The sequence below is a fragment of the Anser anser genome (genome assembly GCF_964211835.1).
Source record: "Anser anser genome assembly, chromosome: 14".
Taxonomy (NCBI): domain Eukaryota; kingdom Metazoa; phylum Chordata; class Aves; order Anseriformes; family Anatidae; genus Anser; species Anser anser.
Genome location: NC_139735.1, coordinates 9,141,097 through 9,163,740, shown reverse-complemented (window position 1 = coordinate 9,163,740; position 22,644 = coordinate 9,141,097). Strand labels below are relative to the sequence as shown.

General features: G+C 58.5%; 2 protein-coding genes across 3 annotated transcripts; one reads left to right on the top strand and one right to left on the bottom strand.

Annotated features, from left to right (window-relative positions):
- Positions 1 to 836: 836 nt before the first annotated feature.
- Positions 837 to 15,359, bottom strand: FAF2 (Fas associated factor family member 2). The gene is made up of 11 exons (XM_083798495.1): positions 15,203 to 15,359; positions 8,922 to 8,990; positions 8,362 to 8,496; positions 7,556 to 7,632; positions 6,651 to 6,789; positions 5,247 to 5,332; positions 5,075 to 5,166; positions 3,474 to 3,651; positions 2,442 to 2,613; positions 2,092 to 2,235; positions 837 to 1,623 (listed from the first exon to the last, which is right to left on the bottom strand). The coding sequence occupies exons 1-11, from the start codon at positions 15,263 to 15,265 to the stop codon at positions 1,441 to 1,443; spliced, it is 1,338 nt and encodes a 445-aa protein (XP_083654621.1). The 5' UTR covers positions 15,266 to 15,359; the 3' UTR covers positions 837 to 1,440.
- A 67-nt stretch (positions 15,360 to 15,426) lies between these two features.
- CLTB (clathrin light chain B) lies at positions 15,427 to 22,445 on the top strand. Of its 2 annotated transcripts, XM_083798517.1 has the most exons (6): positions 15,564 to 16,111; positions 18,029 to 18,075; positions 19,163 to 19,280; positions 19,513 to 19,624; positions 20,012 to 20,065; positions 20,554 to 22,445. In XM_083798517.1, the coding sequence occupies exons 1-6, from the start codon at positions 15,928 to 15,930 to the stop codon at positions 20,723 to 20,725; spliced, it is 687 nt and encodes a 228-aa protein (XP_083654643.1). In that variant the 5' UTR covers positions 15,564 to 15,927; the 3' UTR covers positions 20,726 to 22,445. The 2 variants fall into 2 exon arrangements, with proteins under 2 accessions (XP_083654644.1, XP_083654643.1); XM_083798518.1 differs by lacking the exon at positions 20,012 to 20,065 and having other exon boundaries at positions 15,427 to 16,111.
- Positions 22,446 to 22,644: the final 199 nt, after the last annotated feature.

Genomic DNA, 22,644 nt, shown 5'->3' with positions numbered 1-22,644 from the left:
AGCAGGGCCGGCAGGGCCGGGGGAGAGGCACAGGAGCTCCGGCACCCCGCGGTCGCTGCTCCCAAGGGCTCTGTGGCCACAAAGGGAACAGCTTTTCCTCCGGGAGGAAGGTGTGTGTGGGGGGGTACCTCCCTGATGAAGAAGAGGGTGCGCAGGGTGCTGGAGGCAGCTGCCTTAGGACAGCTTGCAGCCTTAGAATGATGGAATAGGCCACGTTGGAAGGGACCCAGAAGGATCATCAGGTTCAACCTTTCAGCAGTGTGAGCAGGAAGGGGGGGTGAAGGGGCCCCTTCTCCCCTCAGCGTTCCCTGCAGACAGGGGCGCCGTACTTCAGTGAAAAACCACAGCCACCTGTCCCAAAAGGTGACTGGGAGGCAGGGGTAGGGAGGGAACAGCCTCCTGTCACTTTCCCCTTCACAGCTCCACTAACAGGAGGCTTCTTAGGGAGCAGCAATTTGTATCACCCTTTACACCACATCTTGGGTGTCCTTTTCCACCTTTGCTCAGGGACAACCCTCCTGGATCAAGGTGAAGGACAGGAGCTCTCCCTTCCGCCCCACCTCAGCCCACAACACTCCTGCCCCACACATGCAGGGCAGCAGCAGTCCCAGGCCTCCTTCCCCCTGCCGTACACACCGTCTGTGTCTTACTCCAGCAGCTCAGCTGTCACAAAACAATTAAGTGAAAGAGCTGGCCTCAAACCAGGCCACAGGTTGAGCAAATCCCCCCCGAGCAGTAGCCAGAGAACCCCAGCAGCTGGAACCCCCTCCCCAGTGCTCAGTTTCAGCTGGGCAGCACGCTCCGTGTGGCACAAGCAGGAAGCACGGGCACAGACATGCTAGAGGCAGAGTTTATTACACTATGCAGGCTAAGAACTCTGGGCAAGATCCCACACGGGTAAGAATCGAACCAGCTCTTTATCAAAAAGTTAATACTATAGTCAACCCCGTTCTCCTTTGGTCATTACAAAGCAAGAGAAATATTAAAAGAAAGGTATTTATACACAGAGGGAAGCTGAAGAGATTCTGTCCAGCCCTTTCCCCCACCCCACTCCCAGCACATTCAGGTGCCTGGTCTTCTGGCTGTCAGGAGCAGCAGAGGATCAAATCTTCACGAGATGTCAGGTTGTTGGGGTTTTATTATTATTCTTGTCAATAAAAGCAATAATTACCGAGAGCTGCCATTCCTGTCCTTCCCCAGGGAGGGCGGAGGGGCAACACCCGCTCCCCTCCCTCTCTGCCCTCCAAGTGTAGGGGATGGCTGTGTACATGGGTGTGTGAGGACGTGCACACACTTCCTCTTGCCAGCACGCGCACGCGGCACAGCTGGCACAGGCGATGTGGTCTCTGATCCCTTGTTTGTACGCAGTCTTTTAAAAAAAATATCGTATTATAATAATAATATGAATTTCTCTTCCAATCTGTGTCTTCTGGAAAAGTGTCAATCGTCCGTGAGGTCCTGCACAAAGAGGACTTCCGTGTGGCTGAGTCCGGCCTCCTGCAGCGTGGGTGGGTTGGGCCACTCCTCTGTCGGGAGGCAGGGCAGGACGCGGCGAGGGAAGTTGGCTTCGATCTGGAACTTTTCAGGGCTTTCTTTCAGGGAGAACAGGAAGTCGTGGATCACCTGGGGAAGAAGCACAGAAATAACTGCCAGCCCGGGGAGCGATGACACAGCCAGGCTGCATCCGTGGTATCGCACAGGGGAGGGGTTAAATCAGCAGATTTGCACCATCACTGCATTGTAGACAGTACAGCCATTTTATTAGTGTGCATGAAGCTCGACTTGTCACAGAACACCTGGGGAGTGCTGCTTATGGTTCTTCCCATACCCCTATTTAACAGGCAGGGACAAGAATCTCAGCTTTTCAGGAAAAGAGCACGTTTGTTCTATTTTTTCCTGTGATCTTTTCTCTTCCAAAGTGGAGAGACCAGGTCCTAAGACACCCTTCCTCACCCAGCAAGGATTCTGCCTGCTAAGGCTCTAGGCAAAGGTCATCATTTGACCAAGGCCAATGGAGCCAAAGCTTTGGTGAGCCACCAAACTCAACCCTCTTCCACTCCGGGAAGCCCGTCAGCTCTGCCCCAAGCTCACCGTCAATGACTGTGTGAAGTGGAATCGCCGCTCCACTCTGGAATCGTTAGGCAGCTTGAAAATGATCTTAACGCTCTCTGGGTCGTCAGGATGTGGCTCAGGAGGAAGGCATTCTGACTTCCGCTCCTTCTCCTCCTGCAGCGTCTGCAACGTAAAGAGGGAGCAGGAGCAATGGGCGTGAGCTGGGCTGTCCCTCGCAGCACAGCTACTCCAGGTCGGAGGACGTGCAAGCCCCAAGCAAGACAAGCAACTCCAGTCTGACAGGAAAACCCTACTACAGGCACTGCTCCTACACACCGTGAGCACCCAAGAGAGCACAGCAGCCCCTCCAGCACTCAGTTTGCTCTCACCTGCCGCCGTCTCTCCTCTGCTAGTTTTTGCTGCTGTACTTCCTCCTCCTTCTTCTTCTTCCTCTCCCGTTCCTCCTTCTTCTTGCGCTCCTTTTCCTGGTCTGCACGCAAGGATGCCAAATACGCCTCGTCCTGCTGCTGCCTCAGGACTTGGGTTTGGTTTCTCTCTTCCCTATAAAGATGAGCAGGGGGGCGGTCAGGGCTAGGAGGCCCCGCAGTGAAAGCGAGGCAGGCTGAGGGCGGACCTGAGGGTGCAGGTACAGCCTTAAAGTCCCGAGAGCACACACAGCAGGTAACGCCTCATTTAGAGCGCGGAGTACCACACGCTCCTAGAAGGCGAGCTGAGTCTCTGCAGCCCCCACCACACAGTTTCCCTAGGTTGGGTGGCAGAGAACTAAACAAAGACTTCTCACCCACTGCAGCCTGACGGAGCGGACAGACACCGCATAAGCAGTGCCCGGGATTTCAGCACCGCACCTGACACTCTTCATGGCTCTACCTCCATCAGATAACTCCTTGTACATTTTTAGAAGCCAGGAGCATCAAAACACATTACAGGATCCCCCACAGAGAAGGGGCAGACAGGAGACCAGAAGGTGCCGTGCTACCTTGGACACGGCCTGCAGATCCCTACAGAGGGATCGGGGCAGGAGCTCCCGTTAGCAAGGCACCAGCAGCAATGCAGCAAATGCCATCAGACTCAGGCCGGCCGGCCTGGGAGCACCACCCGGCCACCAGCTGGCTGCAGACACCAGCTCACTACAGGTTTAAGGTTTGCTCCAGCCGCAGCAAGCAGTCCAGCAGTCAGCCTCACCTTCCAGTAGCAGGCCTGTATGGGCAACACATCCACCTCCCCGCCTACAGGGTGTCCTGAACTTAGAGACCAGTGCTCCCACTGGGAAGAGGAGAGACCACGGGCCGTGTTACAGAGCCGCAGAGCTGAGCTACGTGCGGCATCTGGGGGGAGGGAGGGGGCTGAGCAGAGTCTGCCTCCACAAGGTCCGCGTCACTGGAGCTCAGGGCCTGCCATACCTTTCCAGGCGCTCAGACACCAGGTACGTCTGGTTGGCATCCATGATGAATATCAGTTGATTAATGAGGTCATCGGCCTGGATGAGGCCTTCTAGCCGCCCAACGACCGTCATCCTGCGATCTTTCAGCATGATCACAGCCAGGAATGGGTACGTGTTCTCTCGCAGAGCCTGGGAGACTGGAAGATAGGCACAATCATCATCCCTTCCAGAAGGGTCAACAAGCGTTACAGCACAGGTACTTCCATCACCAGGGGCCTAGAAAGCAGCTTCCACAGCCACCATCTCGTCCAAGGCAGAAAAGGCCTCTATTTTGTCAAGTGAAACCTGATAACTTAGAGCAAGGAGAGGTGACTTGGAGCATAGGCACAGAGGGGATAAAAAGCTTTCAAGTACCTAAAAAGGTTCTTGAATATGAGCAGAAGGAAATAGATTGCTTCAAATGCCCATTCAGAAAGGGACAAGAAGCCCTGGCTTTAAACTGCAGAAACAGAGGTTAAACACTTGCTACTATTTAGGATGGCCAGACTCTGGAAGGTACTGTCACGGGGAAAGTGTCCATCCCGGACATTTCAGAAGAAAATTGGATCATTTCTGCCAGAGGCAGACTCTGTCTTGAGGCAGGGAATGGAGCAGGTCAGGGGCTTTTAAGTTCACCGTTTTCGTCTACAACTAATGGCATGCAAACCCTCCCTACAGCTGACCACCACCTCCTCCAAACACACACAGCACGTCACACAACTCAGAACCATCATTACTGACAGAGCCTTCCGAACTAAACCCGAACACCCCATGGACTAAATGAGGCCCCGATCCCTCCCACCCCTTTTTTCTAGCCTGTATCTCTACCATAACTGTAAGTGTTACAGCAATGAAACAGCATTAAGTAGAAGCATGCTGGCTTAGAAAGCCATTCTCTCAAGGTGTTGGTAGCTGGTAGCAGAACTATGAAGAAAGGAACGATCCAAACTTAAGAGCAGAACTCCCAGTCTCTTGCCATGAACCAGGAGAGGTCAGAAAAAACACAGGAGGCATGAACAGAACTTAAGGAAAAGGTTCCATTTGGAGCAAAACCCTACCATGCACGCTGCCACGCCAGGTGTCAGCAGCCCCGGAAAGAGAGTACTTGAGACCTCACTGCGGACTTTTGAGGAGACAGAGAGACTGGGCGTGGAGTAAAGATGATTGTCTCACAAAGGGAAAGAATGCACCTCACAAGTCACTCCTGGCCCCAGGCAGAATGCGAACCAGCCTTAAGAGCACTGCTCGTTAGATACTCGTTCCTGCACTCTGTTTAATCCTCAGCACACACCCACCAACTCCCATTAACAATGCCCACAGCAAAGAACGTGCAACCAGGACTGCCCAGAAACATGTGGAACAGTTGAGGTTAAGAGCAGAAGGTATTCCCCAGCTCCAAACAGGCCCTCTGAGATACTAGACACAAACCAGCATGTATTTCCCCATGCAGTCTTGTGACCACCTCATCTGTTTTTCACAGAAACCACCACAATGTTTCAAACGTGTAAATTTGTCAAAGAGCATTTGGCTTGTTCCAGAAACCGAAGGGTGTAAGGTAAAGCCCAGGAGGGACACACTCACCTCTGTATCCCTCTGGTTTATTGGTTGAGCAAGCCCAGAAGAGCATTCTAGTGTTTATGAGGGTGATCACCTCAGGTACGCACAGCGTATTGCTAGGGGATGAGAAGAGATCACATCAGTGAACCTGCATTGACAGCCCGAGGACCGTGATTTGGAAAACTCTCCTACCTACCGGCAGAATTCGTCTGTGTCTTGGTGGTCATCTCCATGCAGATAAACCAACAGGAAGCGCAGCTCCCGCTTGGCATCATTCAGTGCCTTGGCGTAAGAGCAGAGGAGGTAAAGTTACAGGGGCTCTAGTTAGACGGAAGGCAGCACCCACAAGACTTGCGTGAAACGGCTCAGCAACATTTATCTGGGCCATTACTCTGCCACGAACTGGTTTTAAGGAAGCAGCAAACGGAGCATGAGCCTACCAGCCCTTGCGACCCAACCCTTGTTTAAGAGGGCTCGGATCATGTTCTGCCCCACTCCTTTCGGGACGTGGCTGTGGAGAATGCTGAGCTCAGAGCAGAGCCAGGTACACCACCACGTGAGCTGACCCCCCCAGACCTCCCCCCCAGGCTCAGCTGGCAGTGGAGATCCCTGCTTCGTCCCTCAGCCTCCCAGCAGGTAAGGCTGAGCTTTCCACGGCAGCCTGTACGGGACGCAATCTTCAGACCACATCAAATGAAAGTGCTGCTAAAAAAAGGCCAACTCAGTAACGCTGCAGGCCCCAACAAAACCAAACCAAAACTTTTTGCAGCTACAGCCTCTGGATTCCACCCACCCCGGAGCATTTCTTAACAAGACCGCACAGTAAGCGCAGAATGGGCTCCCTGTTTTACTGGCACTGAGCTTCAGTAGCCTAACCCTCCCGTGGTTATTTAAGTTTGGGTCTCTAGGCAAGACGGAGGGGCCTAGAAGAGCTGTGGAGGCAGCGTGCTCCATCGCTGCAGTGCGGAGCAGATACAGGCTCCACATCCTGCTCTGGCACTCGGGAAGCAGAGCTGGTCCAGCTGTCCGCTGGGGCACTCGGCAGGAGGCCCTCCTCCTGGCCAGGTTGAAGGAGGCTGCAGCAGAGGTGCTACCGGGGAGAGGTCTCCTCAAGAGAGAGCACCAGCAGCCCACACCTGGCATTTGCAGTTCTCACCTCACGTTCCTCCTTCCGTGGCTCCCTCTTTCAATTTTGAGGTCTTGCACCAAGTTCGGGAGTTGCGTTATGATACACGAGCCCGGGCAGTCAATCCCAATTTGGTGAACAGAAGGACAGACTTTGGCTCACCACGTCAGTTTACAAAAAACAAAGGCGGGATTACAAAGAATAGCTGCTGGCTACAGAGCCACACAGACGGTCGAGGAACAGTCAGAGCAGCTTTGCTTTCCAACTTTGCAGACTTGGCGTGTCATCAAGCCTGGCAGACACTGGTTTTCTAATACACTTGCTCACTAGCTCTCCAATACCCTGCTACAGAGTTCGGAGACAAAAAAACACCGGGCTTTGTTGAACGGTTTTGCCACGTAGGCCCTGATACCATCCAGCACAATCCCCACGCTTCACCTCCCCAGTATCTCGGCACCAACACGTGACACTGACCTGGCTGTAAGTTCCCTGGTAGAAGACAGGGTGTATCCTCCCATATTTTTCCTCAAACATATGGATAAAGGAAATAATGTCACCCACTGGGTCAGTGACCCGACTACGAGGATCAGGGCGTATAAAACGCAGAGCAAACCTAGGGAGGAAGGAAAGGACATTGGAATTCAGCTCACTGACTTGCTGAAGAACGGGATTTTCTTTTCCATAGGCAATTACTGGCATTCATAAGAAGGAAAAACGTCACAGATGAGCCCCTCGAACATTTATAATGACATCCCAAATTGCCACCTGCTCCAAACTGATACTGCAACAGAAAAGCCCCAGTCACAAGACTTTCAGGGAAAAAATAATACCACAACGGAAGAAGCCAAACCAACGCAGATGGCGGGACTGCTTGATAGTCAGTACCTTTCAGCATTCCCTCTTCCATCAACTCTACAAGGAGACAAGATGAACTGGCCTTTTGGGGCAGTAAAGGCAGGAGCAGGTACAGACACCAGAGGGGAAAAGGCAACTGCGTCGACAGTTTAGGCTCTGCCAAGTAACATACGGGGATGAGGACAGGTTAACTTGGAGCCTAGCTCAACAGGACGCAGTTTGACACTGCCTCGTGTGTCCCCTCTGCACGGCACTCAAATTGCAAAGCCATGTGAAGTTCAAATTCCAATCAAATATTTCACTTGCAAAGCCACAGAGCGCTCGTTTTCTCTGCAGTAAGATTTATTTCTTGCCAAGCATTGTAGGAACTTTACAAGGCGACAGATAAAGCCAGTTGAGCAAACAAATGGAAAGAGAAATCTGTCATTAGACTCAAAGAGATTCAAGTGACAGAGGCACAGCCAAATCTAAGCCAGCGTGCGCGTTGATGCGATCGATACATGAGTCAGCACAAAAACACTTACCTAAATATATCAAGTAATGTGTAATAGGTAAATCGGAATGGAAGCATCATGAAGTAGTAACCCCATCCTAGCAGGCCCTGCAATGACAAACAAGGAATCAGAACAGTCTCCAAAGCAGGAACAGGCCTGCTAAAGCAGCGTGTCCACCAGCATCAAACACATTGCATTCAGGGAAGTAGCAGAGGCTCTACCCACCACAAAAAACTCAGCAACATTTCGTGTCTTCTGAGAAGTCGAATCAAATTAAGTGACTGACAGGGGTCATTCAGAACTCAGCATGATGCTTCTGAGGACTGGCACCAGTGACCAGTTCTAAAAGCAATAGTTTTCCTCTGCCCCCCCCCCTTTTAACTGTACAAAGGGATTAATAACACCAAGTCTTAGAAGGGCACATGCAACACATGCAAATTTGTTCATGAAACATGAATGTAAGGAATTGAATGCTTGAGTATTCAAGCTAATATACTTTTTTTTGAGGGTGGGGGTCTAAAAAGAATAAAAGATCATTATTTCTACCACTCTGCCTCCATTCCAACTGAACCAATCAAAAGCTTTACTATGTCACAGGAGGATGTTCTATGAAACAAAAAGGTCTCATACTGCGAATTACACCACGGAGAAAATATCCGCAGTAATACTGGAGGCTGAAGGAATAGCTCTACGCTTTATTTTTAGATGACAAAAAAAATCTCCTTTTGGAAAGGAGATAACAGCATACAAAGAAAACAACGCCTCTCCCTGCTTGCACATTGGTTACTCTGTGAACAACAAAGCAGCAAGGCAAAATCCACCGTAAGATAACTTGCCCTTGGCTGTGGCCTTGAGACAACGTAGCTGTAGATCCTGTGGTCGGCTGTATTGACCTGCAACGGCCGAGATGGGGGTGGATTAAAGACACTTGGGACACCCTCCTGCTCGTTCAGTCGGTCCTGTACAGCTGCCTTTAACACAAGAAGGAGCAAAGGAACATTTCAGACATTTAAGGATAGCAGGATTTTATTTATTTATTTATTTTTAAAGTATTTTGGTCCCTAGCAGTAGGCATTACTTATCCCCAGACTCAGAGCACTCCAGAGGCGTACCTCATTACGAACTGGGAACACCAGTGCTCATTTCTGCACGGAAAACCTCCATGGCAGGCTGCGCACAGCACTGCAGGAAGGTACCGTGCCAGGCAAGTGATTGTTTGCAGCTGTAGGAACTCTGCTGCATACTTCCAAGCCAGCTCTCTAGCAACATCAAGATACTGTTGTAAAAAGTTACCAGTGCAAATTCAGGGGTTAACAGGTGAGGTCTAACCCCGCTTGCACCACTCGGTTTAGTCCAGGTACTGGGGAACCACCACAAGGCTAATCTGAAGCGGTACCTCTATGTTCCAGTTGTGCTGCTCGAGCGTGTGACGACATTGGTCCATGGACTCTATGCCGGTCAGGTCCTAAAGGAGGAGAATAAAAGTGAATGAGTGCCAGGGAAGAGCAGGATTTTTTATTTTCATTTTTTACAGTTCTGTGCTATGCAAGAACACAGGCACTACAACATAGGAAACAGCAGAGCTCTCAAAAAAAGAGAGCTGTCACTTCAGAAGGGGGCAACCTGAGCTAACCCCAACCTGGGGACACACAGGTGGCCTCAAACACGCCTGTGCACTCTTCCCACTAGCCAAGTGTCAGCAGCACACATCTAACTACAGCTGTGCCCAGCCTGGTCCAGAAACTAACACAGCATCACCCGTGAGCTCAGCTCTGGAAGGACATGCCCTCAAACATCACCTCAGAGCATCCCCTTGAGAGCCAGGCAAAGCATTTCCGAAAGCCCCCAATGCCCATTACTTCACTCGCTGCAAACACAAACAAAGTAAAACCAAAACGAGCCAGGCCCTAACGAAGGCAGCACGTTCCAGAAGCACCCAATATTCTGCAGAACACGAGTCCTGCCCAACAGAAACAGAACCTCAAACAGAAAACACAACCCAAACATGCCCATAGACCTCAAAGCTACCGGGCTCTCAAGTCGGTGTTTGAGAAGGCAGATTTGAAGGAAACTGCTCTTATTTTAAAGTTAAAGAGAGTAAAATTTTCTTGCCTTCCCATTTACCCAATTGGAAAAAAGTTACACCTTCAGAAACAATTATTTAACTCAGATACATGGCAGAAGCAGCAATGACAGGGCTCATTTAACCCTCAGGAGCAGCGTAACAACTTCAGTAAGCGCCCATGATATAAGATTGTTTAAATACGATTTAAATATGACAATTCCTCCAGCGAGGGCATTCTTGATGAGAACTCCGCAGGTCCCTAAGGCTCCATGTTCTCACCTGCTATGTTTGTCTTGACACCCTTAGCCCATGACTGCACCCCCAGCCAGCTGGGGCACATCAACAAGGGCACAGGGCTGGACCAGGACAGGGAACGGGGCTGCCACGTGCTGCGACAGCGAGGGCTCGTGTGAACCGAGCCACACGAGAGCCGTGCCGGCTCCACGCGCAGTTCTGGGCAGCACTTGAGGAGACGTGAGCCTTGCGGGAGCCCGACAAGGAGCAGGGAGTGCTGCTCCCCGCGCCCATCACGCAGCGCAGCCTCCCTGCAGGATGCGGCTTGTGACAACTGAACACAAAGCAGGAGCTTCGTAAAGCCTCGTGTGCAGCTTCCATTATACCCTGTGCGCCAACCCATTGTTAGCATTCCCACCTCTGCTTGTCATTTTCCCAATTCCTTGCTGCATTTCAAACCTCGGAGGCCGTCCTGACAAGCCGACCGACCATTTAACGCACTGAACTGGGATCTCACTTGGTGCACACATTCCTCCCTCTCCCCCACTCGGCCGTTCCACGTGCTGCTTCCCCCCAGGTCACCCCGTGGACGAGTGCCCCGCTCAGGGCCTGAGCATCTCGGCTACTTTCTCACAACACCTGCCCTCATCTCTCCCTTCTCCCAGTCTCCTGGGAGAGCCACGCTGCTGTACAGAACTGGACTGATCAAAGGGTTACCGGCATTAACTCCACATTTGGAGCCACCAAGACAGCACTGCGGGTCGCTGCCTGGCGGTGTATGCTGACGGCAATAGCTGTACCGCAGGGCCTTGCAGCGGGGCACTACGCACGCGAGTTCTAGACAAAATGAAGCTCCGTGCACCTGGCTGCTGCTGCCACAACACTTCTGTTTGTAAGTCAGTTTCATTAAAGATACTTAAACTAAAAACCTACACAAAGATGTGCTTCATTTCAGCTGCCTTTTTTTGAAAAAAAAACACCTTTAAACTCCTACAGAACACACTTACTAGCCCTTTTAAAAGGACCTCATGTAAACCCTAGATGTCTTTAGCAACGGAGGCACAGCGTGTGTATTTCAAAGATTTGGGAGTCCCTGCCCACCGTTCCTTAACGCCCCACCAATCCTGCTGCGTTCACAAAACTTCGGGGATTCAGAAACTCACTCACACCTGTCCCCAAGTGCCAGGATTACCGCCGGGCACCCTTAGCAGGACGTCACGGAGGCACAGCCCCTCCTTTTTAAGTTACACAAAGCGCAGTAGCAGCTGCAGGTCAGAAAGCAGCACCCAGGTAACCGCAGCCCGCAACAAGCTTTGCGCGAACACCGCACCGGTGCGGCTCCCACCACTGCTGGTCGAGGAAGCCGCACAAGGAAGCGCTGCGGGGCAAGAAAAAGAAACCCCCGGGTAAAGGCCACTAGCAGCCGAGCACCCTGTGGCACACGACTCCCGAAGCTCCGTAAGACAGCAGCCCCACAGGTTGGGGACATTCTCAAAGACACATCTGTTGCTGGGGACAAGCCGCTGTCCCACGAGGAGCGGCACGGAGGCAGTTCAACTGCCGGGGCAGGCACCGCTCGCTGGAAACGCCGATACTGGTGGCTAGCAGCCCAACCACCACTCGCACCGTTATCTCAGCACCTCCTACAGTCACCGCCTCACCTCAGCCACAGAAGCAGATCGGGGACTGGGAACAACGCGTTTCCCATGCCACTCGGGGCATTTCTGGCAGATCTTGGGGCCCTTCTGCAACCCGTGCTATTCGGGCGCAGCAATGAGCGTGAATTCGGTGTCGTTTGGTGCAGGGAACAGCTGGGACCTGCACACCGGGCCCTAACCAACAGGCTCACTGCCAGCCCCTCGTTAGCCCCCTCAGAGCGCGTACCTCTTAGGCACAGTAATAAAAAGATCCCCGTATGTAAAAATGAAATTCATCCTACTGAACTGGCGCTCTCAAAGAAGCCTTCAGAGAAGCGCAGGTCCAAGCTCAACACTCAACACCAGCATCTAGAACAAGCCACCACACACCACAGAAGTTCAGCGCTGCCTTCCCAAGCACCCCACAAAGCAGGAGACCGCTTCAGAACACACAAGTAACTACACCCAGCAGCAGCTTCAGTACCCCTCACCTTTGAGACGCTGCTCAGAAGGCTGAAGTCGTCTCCCCCCCCGCGGCAGCGAGACGTACATACCGCCCCTCAGCGACAGGAGCACCCCGAGCGGACAAAGGTTGGGCGCCGCGCTTACGAAACCGCTCCCTCAGACCCACTCCGACGGCGAAACGCAGCGCGCGAGGTGCGGAGCCGTGGGGCTGCGGCCGCACTGCCCTGAACTCCCCTCGCACTGCCAGATGCCTGAGAGCTGTGCTTCCAGGGGTAAAGAGCGTCTGACTTGGAGCAGCAGAAAGCCCCCGGTGAGAGAGTTCCTCTTTGCCTGTTACAGTGAGTGCATTTACGAGGGCTCCGATTGATGCACAGCAGAGGAGGAAAGGTCCCGGGAGCGCCTTGTTCCCCTCTCCTCTCCGAAGGGGAGACGTTCCCAGCCCCGAGCATTTCGTTTTCCCCAGCTGAAGTTAGGGATGGTATCACGAGCACTAACTTCTCCCTTCGCAAACAGCCCCATTACTCCAGATTAGCATATTCCAAGTGCCCCAGCTCGTCGGCCCAAACTAATGGGCACGGATCGTTAGCGGGAGCCCACAGAAGCTGCTGTGCTGTCTCCTCCACCTCCCCAGCGGAGCTCCATCGCCCAGCCCGCACAGGAGGTTTCTCTCTATAGATGCAAAGATCATCAAGCCTTGACAGATGAAGATTTAGGGACCTTTACTCGTTTACATTAGCCAAGGCTTCGGCAGCAAATGGGAGGCTTAAAGCCTGCCAGAGAGCTTTGGTGCTTTTATTCCCCGTTTCCCCCCATTCTCTCTCCACACTGGGATTTTTTAAGTTCTCACTGACCGATCAGGGCGGGTGGCAAACAACCGGGCTGCCCCCCCCCATCTGCAGGAAGCCAGCCGCCACTTGCACAGCGTCACCAGCCCAAGTATTTAGGGGAGCGCATCAGGCAAGCATCGACAGGACGAAGGCAGACCAGGAACTGCACGAGCACGTGTTTAAGCGGCACCGTAAGCAGGCTGACCCAGGCCAGCAGGCCCTCGCTGCTTTGCCTTGGAGCAGCCGCCCGCAGCCCAGGCAGGCTAATCACGAAGGACAGCGGCGTCCCCGAGCAGGGCACCTGCTCGCCGGGTGAGTGACAGCCTGCGGCTTTCTCTGTGCTTTCCTCTCGGCTCTCCATTTAGCTGTGACACCGAGGGCCTTCTACTACTGCCTTCCCCATCTGCCGTCCCACTCCCTTCTCCCCTAATCCCCCTCCTACTTTATTTACACGGTACTGGTATGCCTTCTGTGACGGCGCAACGCTCTGCGCCACAGAATATCGCACCAGTTACCTACTACGACCGCAGCTCACAAAGAAAGCGCTCTCAGAGTGAGCTGTACACTTAAGTGCAAATCCCTGGAAGGTTTACAAGCTGCAGCAGTGCTTCGCAGCAACAGCGACGTACAAATGGTTTTTGCAAGCCAGAGCCATCTTCTCCAAACAGCAGCTGCTATGTAATGGAACCCAGCTAAAGGAAACAAGAAGCCCGTACGTTTCCAGACGGGCGGATTTACTCTCCCCCACTAGAAAGAATGGAGCGGGACCGCACAGCTGAGCCCCTCTCAGCCAGGTGTGAAGGTAACAAAGGCAGCAGCAGGGAAGTCAGCCATCGCGCAGCCCCGGGGAAAGCTAAGCCTCTACACCCCAGGAGAGGGAACAACGGGATCCTGGCGTTAAAACCTTCTGGACGACATCTTTCGCGCCAGGCTCTGGGCGGCAGCCATCTCCTAACCACAAGTTTTCTCCCCTTTGCAGCCTGCCTGCCTCCGCTTCGAGGCAGGGCCCATCAGGAACCGGGCTAAAACAGGCTCCCTCCTCCCGAGCCCTCCGCCGCCTCGCGTGGCGATACCAGGTAGCAGGAGGAAACACACGGGATTCTTTAGGTTCACAGCTGCCCACAGGGCTTTGAAAATAGCAACAGGGAAACTGATGAGTGCAGCTGGCCCTATCTGTCTGGATCCTGTAGGTTAGTAAGAGCTGCGATAGCTCGCAGTGAGAGCCGCAGGGCAGTTTGTGCACATATACGTGCAGCGCAAGACAATGGCTTAAATCTCATCCACTTACCAGAGAAAACAGCAATGCTGGGAAAGCAATCGTTAAAGCTGTTGCACCTCATCTGTCAGAGAATTAAGATCACCCAAGGAGCTTAATTTGCAGTAAAGGTTTAGAGAGGATCTCTTTAAAAGCCGACGGGATCTCCCAAAGCTAAGGCTATAGAGTAACGCTGCCGTTGATGACTTCAGGGGGCTGCTCGCTCCCCCTGGCTCCAAGATAAAGTGACGAGGAGCACCTGCACCTCACTTTGCCACAGGAGGCAGGACTGGATGCCTCTGCAGACCCTTTAAACACTATAAACTAGAGGCACATGGCACAAAAAAAATAATCCAAAATACATCCTTAAAGATCAATATGAACCAACAAAAGCTAGGCAAAGAGCTCTACAAATACGGTGTATTTATAGAAGAAAAGCACAGCCTGGGCAACACCACAGAATGCCTCACAATTCAGAGACAAAGCCAACTCACCTGAAGATAATTTTAATTGGCCAGCAACAGCTTAATTACTTTTCCACTGAGCACCCCTGAGTACTTCAACTCTGGGGCAGTTCTCTCCCCAGTAAGCACATCTGGGCTTCGTTTTTTTTTTAACGATTCAAGTGCTGCGCGGTCCCGAGAGCCCGGCAAACCAAAGGCCGAGCGACGCAGCCCGCGATACGCAGAGATTGGATCCTTGCAGCCCCCGGGGGCCTCCCCCAGCAGGCACCACCGGACCGGGACGGGCAGCGACAGCTTCTGGGAAGCCGCAGGCCCCTCGGGAGCCGTGGCTAACTCCGCACGCCCCGGGAAAGGCCCGCGCCCGCTGCTGGGGGCAAGGAGGGGAAATTCTCAGCCGCCTTACGCAAAACGGCCGGGGCGGGCCGCGGAGCCGTCCCCGCGCGGGGGCAGGGGGTTACCGAGCAGCTTCCCCGACTAACGGGCACCGAGCACAGCGCCGGCCCCTCAGCGGGCCCCGAGGAGCCCGCACCGCCCGGGGGAGCCCCGCCGGGCCTCGGGGAGCGCCTCACGGCCGCCAGCACCGGGCGGCCGCCGCTCGGCCCCGGCTCGGGCCAGGCCCGGCGCCCCCGCACCCGCTCCGGGCGGGGCCCGCCCGCCGCCCCCGGCCCGGTTGGGGCCGGTTGGGTCCCGGCGGTGGTGGCGGTGCCGCGGTGTGCCCGGCGCGGCGCACCTGGAACTGCAGCAGCTTCTCGGTCTGCTCCGCCGTCAGCTCCCGCTCCTCAGGCGCCGCCATTTTGCTGCCGCCTCTGACCCGCCGCTCCGTCACCCGCCGGAAATGACGTCGGCGGCGCTGCCCGCCCCCCCTTCTCCTCCCCCCTCCCCGCGGCTAACAAGCCGAACCGCTGCTCGTCAGCCGCCGGAAATACACGAGCGCTTTCCGGAAATAGCCGAAGCGCTCTCGGAGATCTCCGGAAAAACCCGAAGCCCATCCGCTGCTCTCGCGGGCTCGGCCCTTCCTGATTGGCTCGCGAAGACTTCCGAAGAGCGCCGAAAGCCGTTCGGCCGTTTCCGGAGACGGCCGCCAGCGTCCGCAGGGCGGGGCGGGCTGCGGGCTGCCCCCAAGATGGCGGCGGCGGCGCCCACACCCAAGATGGCGGCCGCCAGCCGCCCTCCGCCCCGGGGCCGCCTACCGGCGCCGCCTCGCGCGTGAAGGGGGAACGGAGCCGCCCCGAGCCGGCGTCCGCCGGCCCCTCGAGCCCGCAGGGAAGCCGAGGCGGCTCCGCAGCGGCTCCCGGCGGCGGCAGGGAGGGAAGGAGGGAGGGAGGAGGTCCCGGCGCTGATGTCAGCGCGGCCGCCCCGCCCGCCGCCGCAGTGACAGCTCCGCCCGGGCCCGCCGGGGCCGAGCCGAAGGCAGCCGAGCCGAGCGGCGGCAGCGGGGGCGGGGGGGAGCCGGCCATGGCCGACGACTTCGGTTTTTTTTCCTCGTCCGAGGGTGCCGGCGCCGAGGAGGACCCGGCCGCCGCTTTCCTGGCGCAGCAGGAGAGCGAGATCGCGGGCATCGAGAACGACGAGGGCTTCGGGCCCGCCGACGGCGAGGCGGCCTCCGCCACCCCCGGGCAGGCGGCCCCGCAGGAGCCCGGTGAGCGCCGCCATGCCCCGGGTCCCCCGGCCGCAGGGCTCCGTGTGTGTGTGGGGGGGGCCGCGGGCACACGGCGGGGTCGGGGCCCTGGGCAGCCCCCCCCCGGAACAAGGGGGGATCCGGGGGGTTTTGGGGTTCCCCGTGGGTTTTTGCGGCACCCCCAGGGTGTGCGGGGTGCCCCCCCCCCCCCCCGTGTGCGGGGTCAGGGCTGTGCCTGCGACGGGCAGGCAGGGGCTGTGCTTGGGCACCGGGACGTTGGGGTGCCTTCCCCTGAACCTCAGGGTGCGGCGTGAGCCCCGAGCCTGGGGTTGATGGCTGGGGGGCGGTTCCTTCTCTGTGCTGGGCCCCCTGAGTTAGACGAGGACCCCGTCTCCGTGTCTTAGTGCCCCCAGCTCGGGGCAGCGCGGGGGGGTGCATCCAGGCGGGGTGGAGCCATCCGTGGACGGACGGACGGACGGCCCTGCCGCTGGGACCGCCGACAGGATGACTTAGGTGGCAAAACGGAAGGCGTCGTGGGCATCGTGAGCCCAGGCCCTGCAGGTGAAAGGTGCTAATCCTGATCTCGTGCCTCCGTGCAGGGCCTTCGGTAGGCAGCAGGATCTCCGAGGTCTCCTGTCCCCACGAGCGCAAGGACGTTGCTGCCACGGCCCCCTTGCCCCTAACGCAGGCGGGCCCACGGGGCCTCCCCGTGCTGCCCCCGTTGCAGTGGTTCCTCCTTTCCGCCCACAGGGACCTGCGGAGTCACAGCTGGCCCAGAGAGGTGCTGACAGCCCCGGTGGTAAATGCAGTCAGACAGGCTGGAGCTGGGTGTAGCCGGAGCTGCAGGGCGAGCACCGTGGGGACCGTGCTTGCTCGAGCTGCTCCGGAGCCGCGCTGCGTCTCCCTGTGCCTGCGGCCAGCCGAGGGCCTGTGGTCGAGCCTGGTCATCGCTGGGGAGAGCTCAGAGCCCGGAGAGTGCTTTTTTCAAAGCCTCTTTGCCCAGCAGCAGGGAGCTGAGCACCCTGGGGCTCGCCTTGCGGTGCCGGTGTGCAGCTCGTGGGGCCGTACCTGAGCCGTGGGTGTCCGCGGTACCTCATCCCCGGCCCTAACCCTGCAGCTCGCTCCCCCCGGACGGGCTCCTGAGGACCCAGGCATGCCCGCCTGCCCTCCTCCCTGCGGGCAGAGCGCGCTGCGGTGTCGCTGTGGGCTCTGTCCCCGCAGCGCTGCCTTCTGTCGCAGGCACGGAGCAGCCCTGCCTCTGCTGGGCGCTCGGCCGGCAGCTCCTGGCTCACCCGTGTGTGTGTGTGTGGCAGCCTGTGCCTGTTGCACAGCTGGGGGCGGTCAGGTTGTCTGCGTGCAGGCAGAGCACTGCCTCCCGCCCTGCGCCTGGGACAGTTTCCCTAATCTTCAGATAAGAGTAAAAAAAAAAAAAGGAGTGAAAATGCCATAAAGGCATAAAACGCCCAGAAAGGCTTGTTTTGGGAGAGAGGTGGTGGCTGAATCCCTCCAAGGACAGGAGACCAGAGATCCTGGCCCAGCCCCCTCCTTGAGGGTGGCAGGAGACCCCCACATATTCCCTACAGCAGCAGCTCGGGGAGGATTTGGTGGGTTAGGGGCTCTGACAGCAATGCAGGCAGTGCAGCACGCTGCCTCCTTCCCCTCACTGTCCCGGGCAGGCTCTGGACCCTGACACCTTGCTAGCCCTAACGTAAGCTCCAGCACGCGGCTCTGCTGGTGTCCATCGCTCAGGCCAGTGTGGGGTCTTCAGCTGGTGGCCCACACGTGTGGGGCTGTGGCGATGGGTATGCTGGGCTGGAAGCAGCACGGCTGTATCCTCCAGGAGCTGGTCTGTTACCGCTTCGTGAGCAGCAGCCCTTCTGGGATCGCCTGCAGCTGCCGTAGTTGTGTTCATCTTTCTCTTCCTTTTTTTTCTTCTAGCTGGTTTCCAGAACGGGGGAGCCACTGTCAACGGAGATGTTTTCCAGGTGAGATCCCAGCCCCGTGGTGCTAAGGGGGATTACGTGGGCGGGGGGACAGCGCTCTGCTGCTCGGCCCCTGGGATGGCTTGTGCTCGCCGGCCCCAGAACAGCTGTGGTGCTGCTGGATTTCTGCGTCTGTCTCATGATGGGTTCCTGGCTGCTCTGTTCTCACCCCTGCTTGAAAGAGAAGATCTGGTTCCACTGCCACAGCCCGAGGCTTGGAGGCTTTGGGATCGGCTGACCCATGCTGGTCCTCTTCTGGCTGTGTCCGGTCCTGCCCCAAACCTGTTTGCAGGTGGCCTGTGCTCTGAAGGAGTGCTTGGGCCCTAGGAGAAGATGGCACATCCTCCATTCCCCTCCCAAGCCCCTGTTTCTCCATCTCCTGGAAGCCCCTGGGGTGTTCGGGAGCATCTCCTGGCAGAGCTCAGATCCAGCACAGGGCTGCCGTGGGGCACTCACCGTGCCGGTGCGTAGCTGTGGCCTGGCTACGGAGCCCAGCAGCACCTCGTCTCCCATCAAACCCCCCTTCCCCGTGGCCAGGAGGGGTTCAGGGCACCGCCTGCCTGGGTCTCAGCTCCCCGGGAAGCCTGAAGGCAGGCCGTGCAGGCTGCAGGAGCTGTGCCAGCCCCCGACAAACCCTTCGTTCACCCCGCTTGGTGCCCAGCAGCACGGCACGGGCATCGCCTGTGCCTAATCCTAATCGTATCAGAGACGGGACGGACTTAATTAGATCGGGGATCTCAGAGGAGAGCCCTAATCCCACGGCTGAGCTGCGTCAGGCTGGGTGTCCCGGCCAGCGGGAGGCTTTAGGAGAGGTGCAGAGCGCGGTGCTGGGCCCGGAGCTGCTCCTGCCTGCAGAGCGGGGCCTCCCCGGGGCCTGGGCTCCTTCTGTCTTTTGTGGCCGAGCCTGTGACGAGCCCGTAACATCACTCATCCCGGGGACAGAGCTGGGACAGCAGCGTGAGCAGTGCTGCGGGGCACCCCCACTAGCCCGACCCATGGCGGCTTAGCGCCGGGGGCGAGGAGCCCAGCCCCGTGCTGCCAGCCGCCCGGGGGGAGCTGCCGCTGAAGGTGGGCTGCTTGCGTCCCGCAGGAGTCCAACGGCCCCACGGACGCCTACGCGGCCATAGCCAAGGCCGACCGGCTGACCCAGGAGCCCGAGAGCATCCGCAAGTGGAGGGAGGAGCAGAAGAAGCGCCTGGAGGAGCTGGGTGAGAGCCGAGCCCCGCGTGGCCGCGCTGGTGGCACTGCGAGATGTGGCGCCTGGGTTCCTCGGGGCCCTTTGCCCGCTGGTGACCCTGCTGCACCCGAGAGGTGCCTCGTGCCAAAAATCGGCCCTCCTTGGGGGCGGCGATGCCTTTCCGTGGGTGCGTTAGGGGGGAGTGGGGACAGGCTGGGGGGCTGCCGGCCTGTCTGATGGGAGCTGTCGCACCCCGGCCCTAGATGCGGCCTCGAAGGTGACCGAGCAGGAGTGGCGCGAGAAGGCCAAGAAGGACCTGGAGGAGTGGAACCTGCGTCAGAACGAGCAGATGGAGAAGAACCGGGCAAACAACAGGTACGCGGAGGGGCTGGGGGCTGAGGCAGGGCTCAGTGGGAGCGGCTGTGCAGCCAGATCTGCCCTCCCGGGGGGCCGGGGTGGCTCTGTCACCGCAGCGGGGCTCAGCCCCGCAGAACCAGCACTTCCCCCTGCCTGGGGAGAGGCCCGAGCATGCCGAGCAGCTCTGGTGGCCACAGCAGGATCTCGGGGCCTCCCGTCCACGTGTGGGCCTCGCTTCGGGTCAGGGCTGGGACGCGGCGCAGCTCCGCGGGTGCCGGCAGGTTTTTCTGGTGCCGTGGGCGACGCTGCGCGGGAGGACGCTAACCCCCCTCTCTGTTTCTCTCTTTCTAACCCTTTGCCTGCCTGTCTGCTCCGCGCTCTCTCTCTGTCTGCGCCTCGGGGTAGGATCGCTGACAAAGCCTTTTACCAGCAGCCGGACGCCGATGTCATCGGCTATGTGTACGTGCCTCCCGCAGGGGCTGGGCGCCTGGCTTCTGCGACTACGGCCCCAGCGCTGTGGTTGCCCAGTCAGGGGAAGGGGGCTGGGGGGGGTGTCGGGCTCTGGCGAGGTCCCAGAGGGAGGATGCTGCAGCTCGGCAGCACCAAATGCTGGAGGCTTAGGAGGAGGAAAGCGGAGCTCTGGGAATCGCCCCCGGGGGCTGGCCGAGGAGGCGAAGCTGTGGGGTTCGGGGCCTTCTGGGGACAGCCCCAAGGGTGGAGAAGTGTCGGGAGCGGGCGGGCAGCCCGGTGTCCTTGGATGGACGATGTCTTGGTGAGCGCAGCTGGCAGCGGCCTTGAGCACCTCGGGTCTCCGGATCCTGGAGGGTGCTGAGCTCGTCGGCTTGGAGCGGTGGGGCAGGAACCGGGGACGTGACGGGTTCCCGGGGGGAGGGGAGGGTCTCCTTGGAAGGGGCTTTGCCGCTGACAACCCCTCAACGTCTCCGCAGGGCCTCGGAGGAAGCGTTCCTGAAGGAGTCCAAGGAGGAAACCCCGGGCTCCGAGTGGGAGAAGGTGGCCCAGCTCTGCGACTTCAACCCCAAGAGCAGCAAGCAGAGCAAGGACGTCTCGCGGATGCGCTCGGTGCTCATCTCCCTCAAACAGACGCCCCTGTCCCGCTAGCTGCCGCCTGGCGCAGCCGGGGCACGGCCAGGCCCGGGGGGGGGTGGTTCGTGGGGGCGGCCCACGAGGGGCCCCTGCCCTACCCGCACCTCGGCCGCGCTCTCCAGTCAGCGGTTGTAACTCTCCCCATGGTTTCCCTTTGGCTTAAAGGCGCGTCGGTCTCTTTTTACACATATTTATTACTGTGGCATTTCCCCGGGAAGCGGCGCTGGGCGGCGGAGCTGAGTTAGCAAGGGGATCCCCCCCGCCCCGAGCCTGAGCCGCGCCCGGGGGCCTGGCTGTGTGAGAGGGGGAACACCCCCTCGGTGCTCCCCACCTCACCCAGGGCCGTGCCTGGAGCAAACCTGCCTGCCTCAGAGCTCCCGGAGGGGCCCTGGCTCCCCGCCGCCCTCCTGCGGGGTGTAGGGCAGGGCCGAGGGGCTGGGGGCGCAGCCCAGACCCTGCTCCGCACCACGAGATCCTGTGGGGAGCCCCGGTGACGCCGCAGGGCTAGAGGGAACTGAGGAGTGGGCGTGCGGGCACCCCAAAAATTGGCAGTTGGGGTGTCCGTGTCCTGTCCCGCGGGGCTCTTAGTGCCAGGCAGCCCTGCGGCGCGAGGTGCTGGGAAGGGGGCACGGGACAGGAGCGCAGGGTGCTCCCTGTGCCTCTCCCGGCGCCCCCGACTGTTGGGGTGCCAGGCTTTGGGGGCCCTTGGCTCTGCTCCACTCCTCCCCCTGCCTGGAGGAGGGCAGCTGCAGGCCGTGTGGCCGCAGGGAAGCGGGTAGCGAGGTCCGGCTGCTGTGGGGCAGGGCGAGCCTCCAGCTCCCCACCCCAGGGGCCCAGAGCAGGACCGGGCCGAGTTCTGGTGCCGAGGCTTGTGCAGAGAACAACGTGCACGTGTCTGCAGCTGGACCGCCGCCCCCTGCCTTCTCTCCGGCCCAGTTCCCGCTGGATTCGCGCCCCAAAGGCAGCGCGGCAGGATGCTGGGCCCGCTCCCCGCCCCTTAGGGCCGCTTTCCGGCCTGCCGCCTGCTCTCTCCCCTTGCTGCAGGACTGGCAGCGCCCCTCGGGCTGGGACGGCAGCTCTGCTCCTGCTGGGAAGGGTCTGCAGCAGCCGGCTGGGGAGAACACGGAGCAAAGCGCGTCGGTCATCTGGCAGAGCCTCGCTGCGGAGCCCTGCTCCGGTGCAGTGCGCAGAGCCCTGCCCCGCAGCCGCAGACCCAGGAGGTTGCCTGCCCTCCCGCTGCAGCCCTTTGGGGGATGACCTGGCACCCCTAGCCCCGGGCTCGGCGGTGGCCCTGGGGCTGCCTGGCTGCCCCGCGGCACCCCGCTATTGGCCTTGGCAGCGGGGCGGGAAGGGGAATGGGTGCGTAGGAAGGAACTCGGTGCTTTCTGCTGCGACTGGGCCCCTTTCCCGCAGGGCCGCTCCCTCCTGCCCCGCTCCCCAGGGTGTGTCGGCAGCTCTGCTGCGGGGCAGGACGGATGCAGGTGCGGGATGCCCAGGGCTGGCTGCCCGCGGCCGCCTTTCCCTGCAGAGCAGCTGAATCGCCTCTGGCTGCCTCCCCAGGACCGGGAGCCCCCTGCGCTCTGGCCCCGCGGCCCTGGCTGCTGCATCCCCTGTGCTGGGCAGGGGCTTCCAGCCCTCGGGGAGCAGTGCCCACAGCTCTTCTCCGTCCCCTCGGCTTCGGTATTATGTGCCCGTTCAAATCACCCGTTACAATAAACCGACATCTCCAAACCGATCCGACGGGGCAGCGGTGTGTCTTTATGTTCCAGTGGTGTCTTTATGTTCCAGCGGCATGCGTGTGCGCGCTTTTAGGAGAACCCACACCCGCAGAAAGGGCAGCGCCGTGGGAGAACCACATCCCGCAGGAAAAAAGGGAGCGAGGAAGGGCTGCAGGGTTTGCTCTGAGCTGGCCCATGCAGCGGCAGCAGGACAGG

Coding starts and splice junctions, on each gene's coding strand:
- CLTB (XM_083798517.1), top strand. CDS start 15,928: ATGGCCGACGACTTCGGTTTTTTTTCCTCGTCCGAGGGTGCCGGCGCC. Junction 19,281..19,512: donor GAAGCGCCTGGAGGAGCTGG/GTGAGAGCCGAG, acceptor CCCCGGCCCTAG/ATGCGGCCTCGAAGGTGACC. Junction 20,066..20,553: donor GCCGATGTCATCGGCTATGT/GTACGTGCCTCC, acceptor ACGTCTCCGCAG/GGCCTCGGAGGAAGCGTTCC.
- FAF2 (XM_083798495.1), bottom strand. CDS start 15,265: ATGGCGGCGCCTGAGGAGCGGGAGCTGACGGCGGAGCAGACCGAGAAG. Junction 8,497..8,921: donor AGCACAACTGGAACATAGAG/GTACCGCTTCAG, acceptor CTTGTGTTAAAG/GCAGCTGTACAGGACCGACT. Junction 1,624..2,091: donor ACTTCACACAGTCATTGACG/GTGAGCTTGGGG, acceptor CTTCTTCCCCAG/GTGATCCACGACTTCCTGTT.